The sequence below is a fragment of the Bos taurus genome, chromosome 13, assembly GCF_002263795.3.
Source record: "Bos taurus isolate L1 Dominette 01449 registration number 42190680 breed Hereford chromosome 13, ARS-UCD2.0, whole genome shotgun sequence".
Lineage (NCBI taxonomy): Eukaryota > Metazoa > Chordata > Mammalia > Artiodactyla > Bovidae > Bos > Bos taurus.
Window position 1 is genome coordinate 17,843,591 of NC_037340.1, and position 17,801 is coordinate 17,861,391.

Here is a 17,801-nt window from a genome sequence, read left to right on the forward strand (position 1 = left end):
TACAGTCAGGCTGAAGTCTTAGAAAAAAATTGAGTTTCACCAAAATGTTTTGACCTCACGGATACTGTAAATCCTATAGTGATCTTGTTTCTTTGCAGACTCGTGGAGATCAGAGCCAGACTTATGGCTCCAGTTTATCATGTAGTTCTCTGTGGTCTCTGTGGTCTGTGTATTAGGGTCCTGCCTTTATCTTCTGTATTATTGGGTATCCTGATTTTTATCTTGTATATTTTCCTGTTTTATTGTACACATGTTTCTGTTGGTATGGTAATAGCTAATGGTCCTACCCCTAGGCCAATTAAATTGTAATCTTTTTAGAGGGGAGGTAAGGATTAGGTTGGGTCTAGGGCTCTGGAATTTTTTAAAAAGCTCACTGGGAATGTCATTATCCACTTCAGGTTGGAAATCTCTGTTCCAGAGCAAGAGTGGTCAGTGTTTTCCCAAAGGGCCAGGTAATATCAGTATTTCAGGCATTGCAGGCCAAGGGGTCTGTCACAACTACTCAGCTGTGTCACTGTAGTAAGAAAGCCATAGATGCATGTGAATTAATAGCTGTGAAGGTGTTCTCATAGAACTTTGTTTGCCGAAGGTAAGTATTTGGCCTGAGGGTCATAGTTTGTTGAGCTCTGTTCCACAGCCTGCACTACTTACACTGCTGATGCATCAGAACTGTGCTTGAGCTAACATACTGAGGTGAACGCATTTATTTTTTTCTCTTTCACTTTTTTCCCCCAATAGACTTTTTAGAGCAAGTTTAGCTTCACAGCCAACTTGAATGGAGGGCACAGAGATTTCCATATGCTGTCTGCCCCACATATGCACAGCCACCCCATTATCAACACCAAGATCGAATTGTCAGGATGGCATATTCATTACAGTTGAGGAACCTACATGGACACATCATTAGCACCCAGAGTCTAGAGTTTGTTTACGTAGCTTAGGGTTCACTCTTGGTGCTGTACATTCTTTGTTTTTGGTTTTCTTTTTCATTCTTTGGGTTTTGACAAACGTAGAATGACATGTGTCCACCATTATACTATAGTACAGGGTAGTTTCACTGCCTTGAAAATCCTTTGTTTTTCACTTACTCATCTCTCCCTCTTTCCTGACTTTTGGCAGTAAATGATCTTTTTACTGTCTCTACATGCAAATAGTTGACTCATTGGAAAACACTCTGATGCTGGGAGAGATTGGGGGCAGGAGGAGAAGAGGACGCCAGAGGATGAGATGGCTGGATGGCATCACTGACTCGATGGACGTGAGTCTGAGTGGACTCCGGGAGTTGGTGATGGACAGGGAGGCCTGGCGTGCTGCGATTCATGGGGTCACAAAAGAGTCGGACACGACTGAGCGACTGAACTGAATTGAACTGAAGGTTTGCTTTTTAAAGACTGTTATATAGGTGGACTCATACAATTTGTAGCCTTTCAGGTTGGCTTCTTTCACTTAGTAATACTCATCTAAGGTTTCTCTGTGTCCTTTCATGGTTTGATAGCTCATTTATTTTTGGCTTTGAATAGTATTCCATTGTGTGGATATACCACAGTTTATCTGTTCACCCAATGAAGCACACCTTGGTTGCTTCTAGGCTTTGGTAATTATAAATAAAAGCTGCTATACACTTTCGTGTACGGGTTTTTGTACGTACCTATGTTTTCACCTCTAAAGTGACTGTACAGTTTTGTATGCACATCATCAGTGAATGAAAGTTTAGTTGCTCTGTATCCTCACCAGCATTTGGTGCTGTTAATATTCTGGATTTTGGCCATTCTGATAGATGTGTAGTGATAACTCATTTTGATTTCGATTCCCCTAAGGATGTGGAGCATCTTTCCCTATGTGTATTTGCTATCTGTGTCTCTTCTTTGATAACGTGTTTGTAAGGTCTTTGGTCCATTAACTCGGGTGTCCAAATCTCTCTCCAGATTTGGGAAGTCCTATGCTATTATTTCTTTAAAAAGACTTTGTGCCCTCTTCTCCATCTCTTCTTCCTGTGGGACTCCAATAATTCACAGATTGTTTCTTTTAATCATATCCCCCAAATCATGTAGCCATTTTTCACTCGTTTTCATTATTTTTTTTTCTCCAGTGTTTGAAGTTTCTGTCTCCTGTTTCACACATTCTTTCTCCTATTTGATCCATGCTGCTGTTGATGGTCTCTTGGATTTTTTATTTCATTGATTGCATTTTTTAGCTCCAGAACTTGTTTCTTTATTAGGATTTTTATCTCTTTGTTAAACACATTTTGTTCATGTGTTTACTGATTTCATTAAATGATCTTTCTGATTTCTTGTAGCTCATTGCGTTTCCTTGAAACACTGTTTTGAGTTCTTTATTGGGTAAATCACAGAACTCTTTGTCTTTGGGATTGGTTACTGGAATATTGTGAGCCTTTGATGGTGTCCTTTTTTCTTGAATTTTCATATTCTTTGAATTCTTGTGTTGCTGTCTTCACACTTGAAGTAGAGCTGTCAGCTCTTTCAGTCTTTACTAATTGACTGCAGGAGAGAAATATCTTGTCACATCTGCTAGGAATTCCAAGGCTTTGATAGATCTTCTAAGAATATGCCTGCTCTAAATATCTTGCTCCTCCTTGTGACAGAATTTTTAAGCTTGCTTGCATTCTTTTGATCCTGTGAAGTAACAGGCATTGTTTTTTGCTTTTCTGAGGGTGGTGCTTATGGCTCAAGTTTATGGTCTTTCCCAGGCCACAGGTTCAGTCTGCCTCTCTGCGTGCTCACTGATCTTTTGCAAAAGCTCACTCTGCCACTATCAGGAGCGCTCTCTTGAGCCAGTTATGAGGTGGGGATATGGAAGGCTGGGCACGTTGGGGCACTGTGGGCAAAGCGTTCTCAGGAGCTTGTGGTCGGGTTTCCTAGTGGAGTCTTTGACATGCTCAGTAGGATCCACATCCGTTTTGTTGTGTACCAGCCACTCACCACCTCCTAGAGGTGCTGTTCACACTTCAGAATTCTGGATGGGGCGAGAAAGAAATGGGCTTTGCAGTGTGTCCCACAGCCGGGAAGCCAGGGGCTCCCTCACCTGCCCTCACTTGACCCAGCAGAGAAGTCGTTGGTTGAGAAGGGCTCTCTTGGCACTGAGCTGTGCTGCCTTGGAGGGATGTGTGAAGTGGGTGAAATCAGACTGTTCTTCTTACCCTTTCCAGTGCATCTTATCTCGCATTTCTTTTGCTCCAGTGGTGGGCTAGAACTTCTCTATGGTACTCCTGGACTTTCACAGAGGTTCTCTCATCTCTGGGTGATTGTCTAAATTAGTGTTCTCTAGGGGCTCCTGAACTGCAGCTGCAAGGAACTGGAGCTGGTTCACAGGTCAGTGCATGGTTGACCTTTGAGACTGATGTCTGTATATGTATTACCTGATTACAAGTGGGTAAGAGTCCTCCTATGCCCCTGGCATCTGGTGCTGGTGTCAGAACCAAAGCTAACTGGGGCTGTAGCTATGGCCTCTGGTATAGAGCCAGTTTTAAATCCAGCTGAGACCATGGGTACAAGTCTGTTTTAAAACAGCTTTCCTTGATCTTGTACTACACCTGGGTTTTACAGTTTGTTCCCTGGATCCCACAGCTCCCTTTTGCCCAAGGATGGATGCAAAATTGTTGAAGGTAGATGTGACGAAGGACATCATATTCAGCTGTCTGACATCATCCTTCCATATATACTTCATAATCACTTTGTCGATATTCACAAAGTAACTTCCTCGGATTTTGATTGGAGTTCTGTTGAATCTGTAGATCATGGTGGGGAGATGTGATGTCTTGATAGTATCAGGTCTTCTTAGGCATGACAATGGATTCTCTCTGTTTAGTTTTTTTTTATTTCTTTCATCAGAGTTTTGTCGTTTTCCTCATACAGATCTTGTACATATCTTGTTAGATGGCTTTCTTTTTAATATTATTGTATATCCTTAATTGGTATTTAGATTTCTGAATGGTTATTTGGTTTGTATTCAGTATGTGGTATTTTGTTAATAAAGTGTCTTTTATCTCTGTTTTATAACTGATGGATGGGAACAGAATATCCCTCTGTCCATGTCTCAGGCTTTTTTTTGGAATACTTGTAAAAATGACTCTATGTCTCACATATTTTGGGAATAGCTATAATTTAGAAAATTTAGCTGCTTTCAATAAGACTTGTTAACTGAGTCTTAATATCACTGTAATTCTTACACTTTTATATAATAGATGAAGAAATTAGGGGAAAATATAGTTTGTCAGATTGTGTCATGCTCGTAATTTTTTGGTTTGGAAAATGTGGTCAGTGAGTGAATCAGTCTAGGATGGAGACCTCCAGTACTGATTCTGTGAGGCTGTTTTGTGAGCTGGTGTGAGGAAATAGGCAGTCAGTGGTAGCACAAGTTACTTTTGTCGGTATTTATAGGACCTTGATTTTTGTTTGTTTGTTTTAAAGCAGGAGTGCTTAGTTTTCCCCACTCAGTTAATTAAGGGTGGTGCTGATTGTGATGGTATTAACTACCACTCTACCTTGTAGTTTGTGAAACGATGCTTTGTATTCCTTAAGTAATTACCTCGCAAACTCGCATTTATTTGAGTATGAATTAAAGATATGAATGTGTTCCTGTATGAAGAATAACTTGGAAAAGTGTTAAATGTTTGTTTTTTTCTCCATTTATAGATCTCTTATGTAGAGCTTTAATTGTTTCATTGGCCAAGAATGAACTATCTGGAGGAACTATTTCTCCTCAACTATCTGGAGAAAACTTTCTCACTCTATTCCTTTTTCCCTTCTGGTTAATTAAAATTCACGTGGTGTTCAAATCTTGGAGGAAACACTTCAGTGGATTCACTGACATTTTAAAACTGTACTTCGTTCACTCCTAGAATCATAGGCTGGGAGGCAGTGGTCTCCCCCTATGCCATTTCTTTTTTTCTTTTTATATTTATTATTTTTTTTTGAAGGATAATTGCTTTACATATGCCATTTCTTTTTAAAAAAGCAGGTACATAGTCATTTTATAACTTGCTTTTATTACTGTTTTATATACCTTTTCTTGTGATGTATACTCCACAAGGTGTATACTTAAGCTCCTGTTTCTTTGCTTCTTCACTCTCAGTCCACGCTTACGGCCTCATGAGGAGTCCCAGTTAACTGAGGAAAAAACAATTTAGGTTTAGTTTACAAATGGTTCTACATGATATGCTGGTGCCAGCATGGGCATCTGTAGCCCTATAGCCACAGTCAGCCGTGACCTGGAGCGCAGTGGTGAAGGGAAATTCCCTCTATGGGCAGATCTTTTTGTTTTAATTGACGTATAGTTGATTCACAATATTGTGTTAGTTTCAGATATACAGCAAAATGATTATATATATATGTATATTTTTTTCTTTCAGATGAGTTTCCATTATAGATTATTAATTATTACAAGATACTGAATATAGTTCCCTGTGCTATATGGTAAATCCTTGTTGAAGCTCACTGGTACATCTTTGAGCAGCACACCTAGTTGTTTTGTCTGGAGAGAGAGATGGTTAGAGATGTGGACCCCCTCAGTTCATGGCAGTAGCTAATCGTTTGGCTAATTGATCATGGGCTTGGAAGGAACATAATTGGAAGTATGGGGAATAGATATACAGACATACTTCCAAATGGACACTAATATTTGGGTTTATTGTGAATGCCCATCAAAGAGCAGCCTCGGCAGAGAAGGATCTTAATGATCAGGTGGACAGGATATCACGTCTGGATTTCAGCCTTTCCCCGTCTACCTCAGTCCTTTCCCAAAGGGCTGATGAAAAAGATATCACAGTGACGGGCATGGAGATGGTGTGTATGCTCAGACACATCACGACTGGCTTAGAGCCCACTACCGCTGAATGAACACCTTGCTAATGGTAGAGGGCCCGCACTGTGACCCCCTAAGATGACACCATTCCTCTGGAGGGACCAGCCAGATACCTGGTGGCGGGTGGTTTGCGTTGGACTACTTCCATAACGAAGAGGACAATACTTTGTTCTCCTTGAAAAAGCTGCTTGCCCTGGGCATGTATTTGCTTCCCCTTCCTGCATTGTTTCTGCCAAAACTCCTTATTGACTTTCAGAATGCCTTAATTATGTCTTGGTATTTTGTATCACATTACTTCTGACCAGGCAATTGATTTTACAGCAAGTGAAATGTGGCATTGGGCTCATGTTCACGGAATCCCTGGTCTTAGCATATTCCCCATTACCTTGAAGAAGCTGAAAGGATAGAACAATGGAATGGCCTTCTGAAGACTCACTGTACCTGCTGGTGGCAGTTCTTTGCAGTGCTGGTGTGATGTTCTCTGAGATGGGGTCTGGTCTCTGAATCAGTCACAGATGTGTATGGTGGGGTTTCTCCTGTAGCCAGCATTCATAGGTCTGGGGCTCAAGAGGTGGAAATAAAGTGACCTTTTCTCACTTACCCCTAATGATCTGCTGGCAAAAATTTTTCTTCTTTATCTTCGACTCTGGGGCATGCCAGTATAGAGTTCTGAGTTCCAAAGAGGAGTGCTTTTACTGGGAAATGCAGCATTGGTTCTATTAAACTGGAAATTGAACACCTGGCCACTTTGCCTTCCTTGTGCCAGTAAACTAACAGGCAAAGCAGGAGATTGCTGTATTGGTTATGGTGATTGATCCCAACTGGTGATTGATCCCCACTGTCAGTGGAAACTGGGTTGCTACTACACAGTGGGGTGGAGAGGAGTATGTCTGGAATGCACGAGGTCCCTGGAGTGCCTCTTAACCACTCCTGAGTCCTATACTATAAAAGTTAATGGAAAGCTAATGCAACACAATACAAGAAGGGCTGCTGATGGTAAAGAAGGTTTGAGTCACTGGGCTTCCTTCCCCAGTGGCTCAGCAGGTAAAGAATCTGCCTACAGTGCAGGAGACACATGATGTCCCTGGGTCCTGAACATTCCCTGGAGAAGGGAATGGCAACCCACTCCAATATTCTTGCCTGAAAAATTACATGAACAGAGGAGCCTGGCAGGCTGCAGTCCATGGGATCACAAAGACGCAGACACAACTGAGCAACTAAGCACAGACACGTCAGGCAAGGAACAGTGACCGGATGAGATGACTGCAGAGGGCAAACAAAATGGTGATGGATAGTGGGAGAAGAAAATGATAAACACTAGCTGCTCTTGGTCACCTCATGACCAGTTATAGAATGAAAACTAGTAGTTATGAATATTTGTTCTATATCTTTCTTAATATTTATGTATATAGTAACCAATTCTTCCCCCCTAGTCTTCTGTATTTAACTTAAGATATGTTATTACTGGTTAACCTTGTATTTCAGTATTTAAGTCACAAGATATCAAAGGGGAAGTACAACTCAATTAGGAAAGGAAAGAACTTTACTCGAAGAGAAGATAGACTTTGTATTCTGTTTTGAGGAGATAGCATCTTTTCGGTTGTATAAGGGATGGTTGCATCATGTTACACTGGAGTGTGATTTTGCTGTTGCTTTAATTCAGGAGTTGAATATGATGACAGAGCTGTGTGTGTACCATATTGACCAGGGGTGCCATGGTAGTTAGTACTGTGTCAGTTTACTTAAGCTGAAGCTGGGTATGGCTAGAATTGGCCGAAAGAGAATTAAGCAGCCCTCACTAAACCTCTGAAGGTTTTTGTGGTGATATGCAGTGAGAGACGTGGAGGTGTTGGTGAGGTCCAGCCAGACTTTGATCTCCTTTGCTCTGCATTCAGCTATTTTTTTCTGATTGCTGATAGTTTGGTTAACAGATGCATCAGGCCCACTCACTTGGTGGGAGACCTGAGCTTCTCAGATCTCTCCAGGAGTCTTTGCTTTGCAGCCACGTTTTTGTAGCTGAATGTGTCAGATGTCTCAAACAGACTCTCGTTGATGACTCTGATCTTCCTACTTCCCTTTGGGACCTTCACAGCTTTCCCAGCTAGTCCTATAATTGTGTAAGGTAAAATTCTATAATTATTCTGTAACTCACAGTGGTTCTACTTCCCAGTTTGAATTCTAACTTAATGCATTTTCCTTGTTGGTAAATATCTAGATTACTTTTATTGACTGCATGGTATTCTAATACATGAATATTTTAAACACTAATCATTGGCCACTTAGGTTGTTTCTGGTTTTTTTTGTTTTTCCTTTTTTGCTGTTTTAAACAAGGTGTGGACATTCTTGAACATACAGTTTCTTTGCACTTTGCCTTTTATTTAAGTAAATTCCTAGAAGTGAAGGATATATACATTTTAAAGAACTGTGATACTTGTTGTCTAATTGCACCCTCCAGCAGAATGTGAAAGTGTGTGTCCAAGCTGCACTCTTCATCATGGCTTTTTCAGTTTAATTCCTTTTAAGAAGAAATAAGATTATATGAGAAGATAGTTAACATGGAAGGAGTTGATGGAAGGAACGCAGTGTCTTGGACTCCTATGGAATATATTCTGTTAGTAATACATTTAACTAATTTTTTGTTTAAATGTAGTTGCTCTTTCTAAAATTTGGTTTTTGCAGGTTTTGCCTGTTTTTAATAAATATAATTCATTGACTGAGGCTATAATTAGGGTGAAACCTAAAATTTCAGAACCTAATTATCTAGTTATTGAAAGTGCCCTGGACGTATAAATTGACCTGTGAAGGTTTGAAAACATAATCTACGTTAGAGTTGAATTTGGAACGTTATTTAATGAGGATACTAGTTGTTGGTTGTTTTGTATTTGCTCTTCAGTTAAAGAGCATGCGCCACAACTCAGGTTCCTGCCCATCAGCGCTGTGTGACTCAGTAGGCAGCAGAGGTTTTCCCTGGATTTTGTTGGGAATGAAAGGATCATAGACTGTGAGCAGTTGCTTAAGTGGGAGGTGGTGGGGAGGAGCTATGCTGGGGTTACAGTGACTAGGTTTCAACTTGAATTGTTCTGCAAAAAATTTATTCTTTTTGCTGGATAAATACCAGCTGTAACCTGGTAGGGTTTCTTTTTATTTCCTTTTTACTTTTATTGGAATGGAAATTGTGTTGGAGAAAATTAGATCCTTTCACTGTTAGCTGGGTATTGCGCGTGTGCATACCCTGAGCCCCATGGCTCCAACCAGGATTTGGCCTGTGTGCTCCTGTCAGCCCTTGCCACAAAGGGATTCTGGATTCCTTCTGGAAATGTTCTCAAGCCAGACCTTTAAGTGGCCTTCAGCAAAATAGATGTTTTGTTTTGTGTATATATAACCCTTCCTTACAAGTATTGAAAGCTGACATTTTAAATCCTTAATTGACAGAAACCTTAACCTTATAGAGTATATTTTAGCAGTTCTAAGAAACTTTCTCCTCACCCCTACATTTTAAAATTTCTGTTCTTGGGATGCATTTTACAATTAATGTTGTCCTTAGAAAGCTATCAGCCAGGCAGCAGTTGTCATTGTTCCCACTTGTATGAATTTGGATGGTTTTACTGTTGGGATAACTGGATTATTGCAGCCTGTCATCAAACCATTTGAGGAAGGGCTAGAGTCAAAACATTTAAAGACCATTTGAGGGAAGAAAAGAGTCTTGGGTTTTGTCTTAAATTTTTTTTTTTTTTGGTTACCCCCTTGTAAGATAGCACCAGCATCAAAGTTTGCAGAATTGGTGTCAGGAGTTTGGAAGAAAATCATGGAAATAAAGATGGAGCCTTATTTTAAAAGATGTATTGCTTATAGTGGGAAGTTTATAGCATCACCTGTTCTTCTAGCCACTCTGCTTAATCTGAATCTAATCATGAGGAAACAATCAGACAAATCCAGATTGTAGGACTTCCTATAAGACAACTGACCTGGAATTTTAAAACAAAGTCTGTGTTTTGAAAGAAAAAAAAAAAAGGTCAGAGTTGAAGGGGATGTTCTAGATTTAGAAACTGAACAGACATGACTGTCAAGACTTGGGAGCTGTGTTTTGTTGGATCTTGAATCATACAAAATAAAAGATACAAAGGGTTTCTTTTGGAAGTTGGATGAATCTATAGCTGGTATTACTGTATGATTAAGAGTGACCTTCCTTGGTGGCTCAGACGAAGCGTCTGTCTACAATGCGGGAGACCCGGGTTCGATCCCTGGATTGGGAAGATCCCCTGGAGAAGGAAATGGCAATCCACTCCAGTACTGTTGCCTGGAAAATCCCATGGACAGAGGAGCCTGGTAGGCTACAGTCCATGGGGTCGCAAAGAGTTGGACACAACTGAGCGACTTCACTTCACTGAGAGTGACATACAAAGCTCACCATCTAAATAAATCCCAAAGAGCATTTTCTGTTAAGTATAAAATAAAATTTATTCATAAGAAAGCATTCTGACATAATGGAGTTGGCCGGTTTTTCCCTGAGTGATACATAAAAATGGTGCATCTGACATAGCTGTTTTGTTGGAGTCATTGAAATATGGTGTGTTTTGGTAGATGTGGGTAATTTTTTAATGAATTACCATGAAATAGCTTCCATTCTATTAATATAATTGGAAAAACCTTATTTAAATATTCGAGATATTCTGTGGGAAAAATAACTTACTTTGGAAAAGTTTCTGGCAAGTTTGGATTAGAGTTAAGTTAAAGTTGTTAAAAAGATATGATGTGGTATCATTTCTACAAAGAGTGGGAGGAAAAGTAAAGACAGAAGCAAGATGGAGAAACTTTTTTTTAAAAAATGCGTAAGACCCCTGTTTTGTTACCTAGTTCGGTTCAGTACAGTTGCTCAGTTGTGTCCGACTCTTTGCGACCCCGTGAATCGCAGCACGCTAGGCCTCCCTGTCCATCACCATCTCCCAGAGTTCACTCAAACTCACTTTCATCGAGTCGGTGATGCCATCCAGCCATCTCATCCTCTGGCGTCCCCTTCTCCTCCTGCCCCAATCCCTCCCAGCATCAGAGTCTTTTCCAATGAGTCAACTCTTCGCATGAGGTGGCCAAAGTACTGGAGTTTCAGCTTTAGCACCATTCCTTCCAAAGAAATCCCAGGGCTGATCTCCTTCAGAATGGACTGGTTGGATCTCCTTGCAGTCCAAGGGACTCTCAAGAGTCTTCTCTAACACCGCAGTTCAGAAGCATCAATTCTTTGGCACTCAGCTTTCTTCACAGTCCAACTCTCACATCCATACATGACCACAGGAAAAACCATAACCTTGACTAGACGGACCTTTGTTGGCAAAGTAATGTCTCTGCTTTTGAATATGCTATCTAGGTTGATCATAACTTTCCTTCCAAGGAGTAAGCGTCTTTTAATTTCATGGCTGCAGTCACCATCTGCAGTGATTTTGGAGCCCCCCAAAAATGAAGTCTGACATTGTTTCCACTGTTTCCCCATCTATTTCCCATGAAGTGATGGGACCAGATGCCATGATCTTCGTTTTCTGAATGTTGAGCTTTAAGCTAACTTTTTCACTCTCCTCTTTCACTTTCATCAAGAGGCTTTTTAGTTCCTCTTCACTTTCTGCCATAAGGTGTCATCTGCATATCTAAGGTTATTGATATTTCTCCCGGCAATCTTGATTCCATCTTGTGCTTCTTCCAGCCCAGCGTTTCTCATGATGTACTCTGCATAGAAGTTAAATAAGCAGGGAGACAATATACAGCCTTGACATACTCCTTTTCCTATTTGGAACCAGTCTGTTATTCCATGTCCAGTTCTAACTGTTGCCCCTGACCTGCATATAGGTTTCTCGAGAGGCAGGTCAGGTGGTCTGGTATCCCCATCTCTTTCAGAATTTTCCACAGTTTATTGTGATCCACACAGTTAAAGGCTTTGGCATAGTCAATAAAGCAGAAATAGATGCTTTTCTGGAACTCTCTTCCTTTTTCCATGATCCAGCGGATGTTGGCAATTTGATCTCTGGTTTCTCTGCCTTTTCTAAAACCAGCTGAACATCAGGAAGTTCACGGTTCACATATTGCTGAAGCCTGGCTTGGAGAATTTTGAGCATTACTTTACTAGCATGTGAGAAGAGTGCAATTATGGGGTAGTTTGAGCATTCTTTGGCATTGCCTTTCTTTGGGATTGGAATGAAAATGGACCTTTTCCAGTCCTGTGGCCACTGCTGCATTTTCCAGATTTGCTGGCATATTGAGTGCAGCACTTTCACAGCGTCATCTTTCAGGATTTGAAATAGCTCGACTGGAATCCCATCACCTCCACTAGCTTTGTTCGTAATGATGCTTTCTAAGGCCCACTTGACTTCACATTCCAGGATATCTGGCTCTAGGTGAGTGATCATACCATTGTGATTATCTTGGTCGTGAAGATCTTTTTTGTACAGTTCTTCTGTGTATTCTTGCCACCTCTTCTTAATATCTTCTGCTTCTGTTAGGTCCATACCATTTCTGTCCTTTATCGAGCCCATCTTTGCATGAACTGTTCCCTTGGCATCTCTAATTTTCTTGAAGAGATGTCTAGTCTTTTCCATTCTGTTGTTTTCCTCTATTTCTTTGCATTGATCGCTGAGGAAGGCTTTCTTATCTCTTGCTATTCTTTGGAACTCTGCATTCAGATGTTTATATCTTTCCTTTTCTCCTTTGCTTTTCACTTCTCTTCTTTTCACAGCTATTTGTAAGGTCTCCCCAGACAGCCATTTTGCTTTTTTGCATTTCTTTTCCATGGGGATGGTCTTGATCCCTGTCTCCTGTACAATGTCACGAACCTCATTCCATAGTTCATCAGGCATTCTATCTGTCAGATCTAGGCCCTTAAATCTATTTCTCACTTCTACTGTATAATCATAAGGGATTTGATTTAGGTCATACCTGAATGGTCTAGTGGTTTTCCCTACTTTCTTCAATTTCAGTCTGAATTTGGCAATAAGGAGTTCATGATCTGAGCCACAGTCAGCTCCTGGTCTTGTTTTTGCTGACTGTATAGCACTTCTCCATCTTTGGCTGCAAAGGATATAATCAATCTGATTTCGGTGTTGACCATCTGGTGATGTCCATGTGTAGAGTCTTCTCTTGTGTTGTTGGAAGAGGGTGTTTGCTATCACCAGTGGGTTCTCTTGGCAAAACTCTATTAGCCTTTGCCCTGCTTCATTCCGTATTCCAAGGCCAAATTTGCCTGTTACTCCAGGTGTTTCTTAACTTGCTACTTTGTTACCTAAGCAGGATCATTAAACCAATTGCAGTTAAAAGTGCAAGTCACTCAGTCCTATCCACTCTTTGCAACCCCATGGACTATACCCATACAGTCCATGGAATTCTCCAGACCAGGATACTGGAGGGGGTAGCCTTTCCCTTCTTCAGGGGATCTTCCCAACCCAGGTATTGAACCCAGGTCTCCCACATTGCAGGCGGATTCTTCAGCTGAGCCACAAGGGAAGCCTTATGTCTTGCAGTTAAGACATGGAGAAAGATTGTTCCTCAGAGCAAACATAATTTTCCGAACTTCCTGTCAGAGTTTAGGGAAGGGTTCAGGTGAGTGATAAAAAGTACACTGTAATTTAACTTAACCTGTTTTTCTGAAATGTTTTTAGACAGGCTAGTACTACAGGGCATGTTCCAGGTCTCTCAGTAGTCGGGCCCTAACTTGGAAATGGTGTTTTTAGCCTTAGCTTACAGGTTAATGTTTGGAAATAATGCCACCTCTTGTTTGGTTATTTAGAGGAAGCTGGATTTGAATCTGCATACATTGATGTCCTGATTAAAATCAGGGTCTTAATATTAGAGGAATTAAAAGGAAAACAGTCAGCTAACAGTTACTGCCATTATTGTGTAGCTATTGAAAATTCTTTTTTGAAAAAGAATAGGAATAGAAGAATAACACATGGGGAAATGCTCATCATACATTTTTAAATGAAAAAAGCAGGGTTAGTTTTGCATTCTTGTAAGATAAACACATGTACTTGAGAGATTTGAAGAACTTATACTAAAATGTTAGTAAGGTCCATTTCCATGATGGTGCATTAATTTTGTAAATTTCTCTCTCTGTTTAAAAAAAGGCAAAAATTAAACCATGCAATTTGTTTTCACCTAGAATGTATTACTTTCTAAGCATACTTACTGTGAGGATGTTCTTAGTTGTAATAGAGGGAGAGAGGTTTTTCTTCTGATCACAGGTGGAAGTTGAGAACGGGGACGAGGAGGTGGGGTTAAAGATAAATGTATGAGTATGAGAGAGATTGCTTATAGCATCATCATTTCCATTTTAAACAGTGAAAAACAAGAGATTACTTTGCCTGTTTAGTCACCTTGAGGGGCAAGAAAAGGATGTAATAGGAGTAGGTACTGCTTGAAAAGGTTCTTTCCTCCAGCAAGCAGATCTTAACTCAGTAAAACTTGGTTTCCACAGGTGGATATGGGAGGAAGAAGACAGTTTTATATATGGGCTGTTGAGAAAATTCAGTTATCTAAGGAATTTCCTGTTAAGTTCTTGGCCTACATTATTTATTTTGAGTTTAGCTCTTTTAAATAATTAACTTTTCTTTTAAAGCCATATGTTTATTTCCATTTTAAGCCAACTTCCTCAGTGGCATAAGACAGGGATGGCAGATTGATTACAATCACATGTCACGTCCTAGAGTGATTAGTTAAGAGTGTTTAGACTTTTGGAGGAAGGCTGTTGTAATTGATTAACGATGTCTGTTTTAGCTCTGTGAAGAAGTCTTCTGATTTATAATCCATTTTGTGTGATCCTTTGGACATATTAAGGCTGCTTGGTATCAAAAGTATCAAAAGCGAAAGTATCAAAGAATGAGGGAGACCAACTATTGGACACCAAACAAGTGAAATAAGTGAAAACAGTAATTCTTGTGCAGACTTAACTTTTAAATCCATGGTTTAAAGAGGAAATTAACTGTGACTAGAACTGCAGTCTCTCCAGTAAGGCCACAATCCATATATGACTGTTGAGCTGTTTAAAATGTGGCTAGTTTGAGAATATGAATTTTAAAATTTTATTTAATTTTAATTATTTTAAATTTAAAAATGGAAGCAGTGTACAACGGTTTCTGTTAAGTACAATTTAGTTTTTTTGATTCAGTTCAGTTGCTCAGTCGTGTCCAACTCTTTTCGACCCCATGAACCGCAGCACGCCAGGCCTCCCTGTCCATCACCAACTCCCGGAGCCTGCTCAAACTCATGTCCGTCCAGTTGGTGATGCCATTATACCAATCATCATACCAATTTTTTTGGTAGGACTGCATTTTACTTTTAACCTTTGCATCCAAACAATGCAGGGATGCTTTTATGTCTAGGCCTGGAAGTGGCACTTGTATCTGCTATCGACAGTACTTAGTTAGCACATGCATCACCTCATGTGTATCTCCCCTCCCCGCTTGCTGAGGACATCAGGCCTGTCCTTTTAGCAAATTTCAATTTTACAGTACAGTGTTATCAACTACAGTCACCATTTAGGCTTTTTTTTGTTGGCTATTGGTATATAAAATGTGATACCATAAAAATTAAGTTCAGATTAATGTTTTCAGCTTAAATGCAGAACTACAGGTTTTTCTTCTTACATCAGAATGTCTTTTGAATTATGCCCCAAATCTCAGCTCTCAGTGACCTAAACATATTTAATGACTTGCTTTATTCCACACCACACAAACAGCAGTCTCTGGGTAATAATTCCAAAACTACCATCAGCAATAAAGTGACTGAAAACAGATTCAGTATTTTTCTTCCCTCTTTTAATTGTTTTTGTCCTAAGGATAAACCCCATTAGAAATGTGCAATCAAATTACTGTGCTTTGAAGCCACTTGTAGGCTCTCTGGTTAAGCCACTAATTGGATGCACAGTTAGGCTCATTTGATTAATTTGACATTTAATTTTGGGGAATTCCTTTTTAAAATTTAATTTTGTTTTATAATTGTGTAAATTGTATGCATAGTTGCAAAAAGCAAATCTAAAAAACAAGGTATGTTTAAAGAATCTTATCCATATTCTTGCCAACCTGTTGACCCTTGGCCCCATATGCAATTATTTTTTAAAGATGTTATGTTTTATCCTTTTTTCTTAAAAAGTAAAGGAATATGTTTTTGTATCTTTTCCATTTCATAAGTGGTAGCATTCTATAAACATTTTTTTTTTATTTTTCACCTTAGCAATATTCTGGAGATTGGGTGTGGTGGTAATAACAGTATCTCTCTACATTACTTCTTACTGCAGTGTAGTACCCTAATGTTTGGAGATCCCATAATTTATTTGACCAATCCCCCATCAGTGGTTGTATTGGTTGTTTCTAGTCTTTTCCTATTGCAAATAGTGCTGTAGTGAATAATTACATATATATTTTTGCCAGTGATTCTTTGAGATTCCTAAAAGTGAGTTTGCTGGGACAAAAAATAAGCCCGTGTGTAATTTTGCTGGATATCACCAGCAGAGAGTGTATCAGAGTCTTTCCCTGCAACTTTGCAGAGTACTTTGTCCTGCTTTTAGATTTTTGCTGGGTGGATAGATGAGAAATATTATCTCATATTAGTTTGTGGTTGCATTGCTTTTTTTTTTTTTGAACTCTTAGATCTGTTTCATTTTTTTCTATCCTTGCCCTTTTTGTTTTTAGATTCTATATTAATTGTAATATAAGTTGCTGGCTACCTTGCTTGCTTCCCACTCATCCCCTCCCTCACTCTCTCAGAGTTTATCACTTGTCTTTGAATTTTTCTCTGAACTTAGCTTTGAACTTGGTCTCTGAACATTTCTTACTGTCTGACTGTGCACTGGAGTTTGGGGAAAACGGATGGGTAAAGGATGGGGTCATAAGAGTACAGTAGTTTTTGTGGAGATGAGAAGCTTGGTTGTAATGGTTAACAGGTGGTTTGGTTTCTGATGTTCACTGATGTAAACAGGATTGTAAGATAGAATGGATTTAGTCCATATCATTGTACTAGTGGATGTTGTGATTTTTGTTGTTGTTGTTAAGTTACCGTTTGTTAAGTAGAGCCCTGGGGTGTCATGGATGGTGAGCTCAAAGTTCAACAAAAGACTGTAAGGGAAAGTGAAATGGAGAAATTTATTACTCACAGGTCCTGGAGGAGGTTCATAGCTTGCCTTGAGGGGACACATGGGGAGGTCGGGGCAGGCAGAGAGTAAGCCAGCAGGACTTGAGGCACCTGCCTTTATTAGGGTCAGAGGATGGAGTGCTTTGTGGTTCATCAAACTGGTCTGCTAAGTTCTTTGATTCAGTTGGGCTTTTCTATTAAAAAAATATAATTCTAATACTGCCTTTCTTTTTTTTATTTATTTAATTTAATTTTATTTTTAAACTTTACATAATTGTATTAGTTTTGCCAAATATCAAAATGAATCCGCCACAGGTATACATGTGTTCCCCATCCTGAACCCTCCTCCCTCCTCCCTCCCCTACCATCCCTCTGGGTCGTCCCAGTGCACTAGCCCCAAGCATCCAGTATCGTGCATCGAACCTGGACTGGCATCTCGTTTCTTACATGATATTTTACATGTTTCAATGTCATTCTCCTAAATCTTCCCATCCTCTGGGATATAATACTGCCTTTCTATAGAACAGATGTTTAATGAATGTTAACCAAAATAAATATTGGGCTTTTTTGTTCTTATTTCAGGCTACAGACAAGAGAAAAGCTTTAGAAGAGACCAAAGCCTATACAACCCAATCCCTAGCTAGTGTCGCTTATCAAATAAATGCATTGGCTAACAATGTGCTCCAACTGCTGGACATCCAAGCCTCTCAGCTCCGGAGAATGGAGTCTTCCATCAATCATATCTCACAGGTAACAGCTTGTAAAAACTTTAAATTCACATTTAATCAACTAGCAGCATGGTAGGTAGCCTGGAAATATGGATTCCTTACTCATCTTCTTACTGACTAGTCATTATCACTTTCAACTTTAGCTTTGAGTTC

General features: G+C 39.8%; 1 protein-coding gene across 15 annotated transcripts in view; it reads left to right on the forward strand.

Annotated features, from left to right (window-relative positions):
• The window catches only part of ABI1 (abl interactor 1), an 87,851-nt gene that overhangs the window by 15,081 nt on the left and 54,969 nt on the right, over positions 1 to 17,801 (forward strand). For all 15 annotated transcript variants that reach the window (NM_001076241.2, XM_059892739.1, XM_059892740.1 and 12 more), the window contains exon 2: positions 17,503 to 17,670. In NM_001076241.2, coding sequence (NP_001069709.1) covers positions 17,503 to 17,670 — 168 coding nt within the window. The remainder of the gene's footprint in view (positions 1 to 17,502; positions 17,671 to 17,801) is intronic.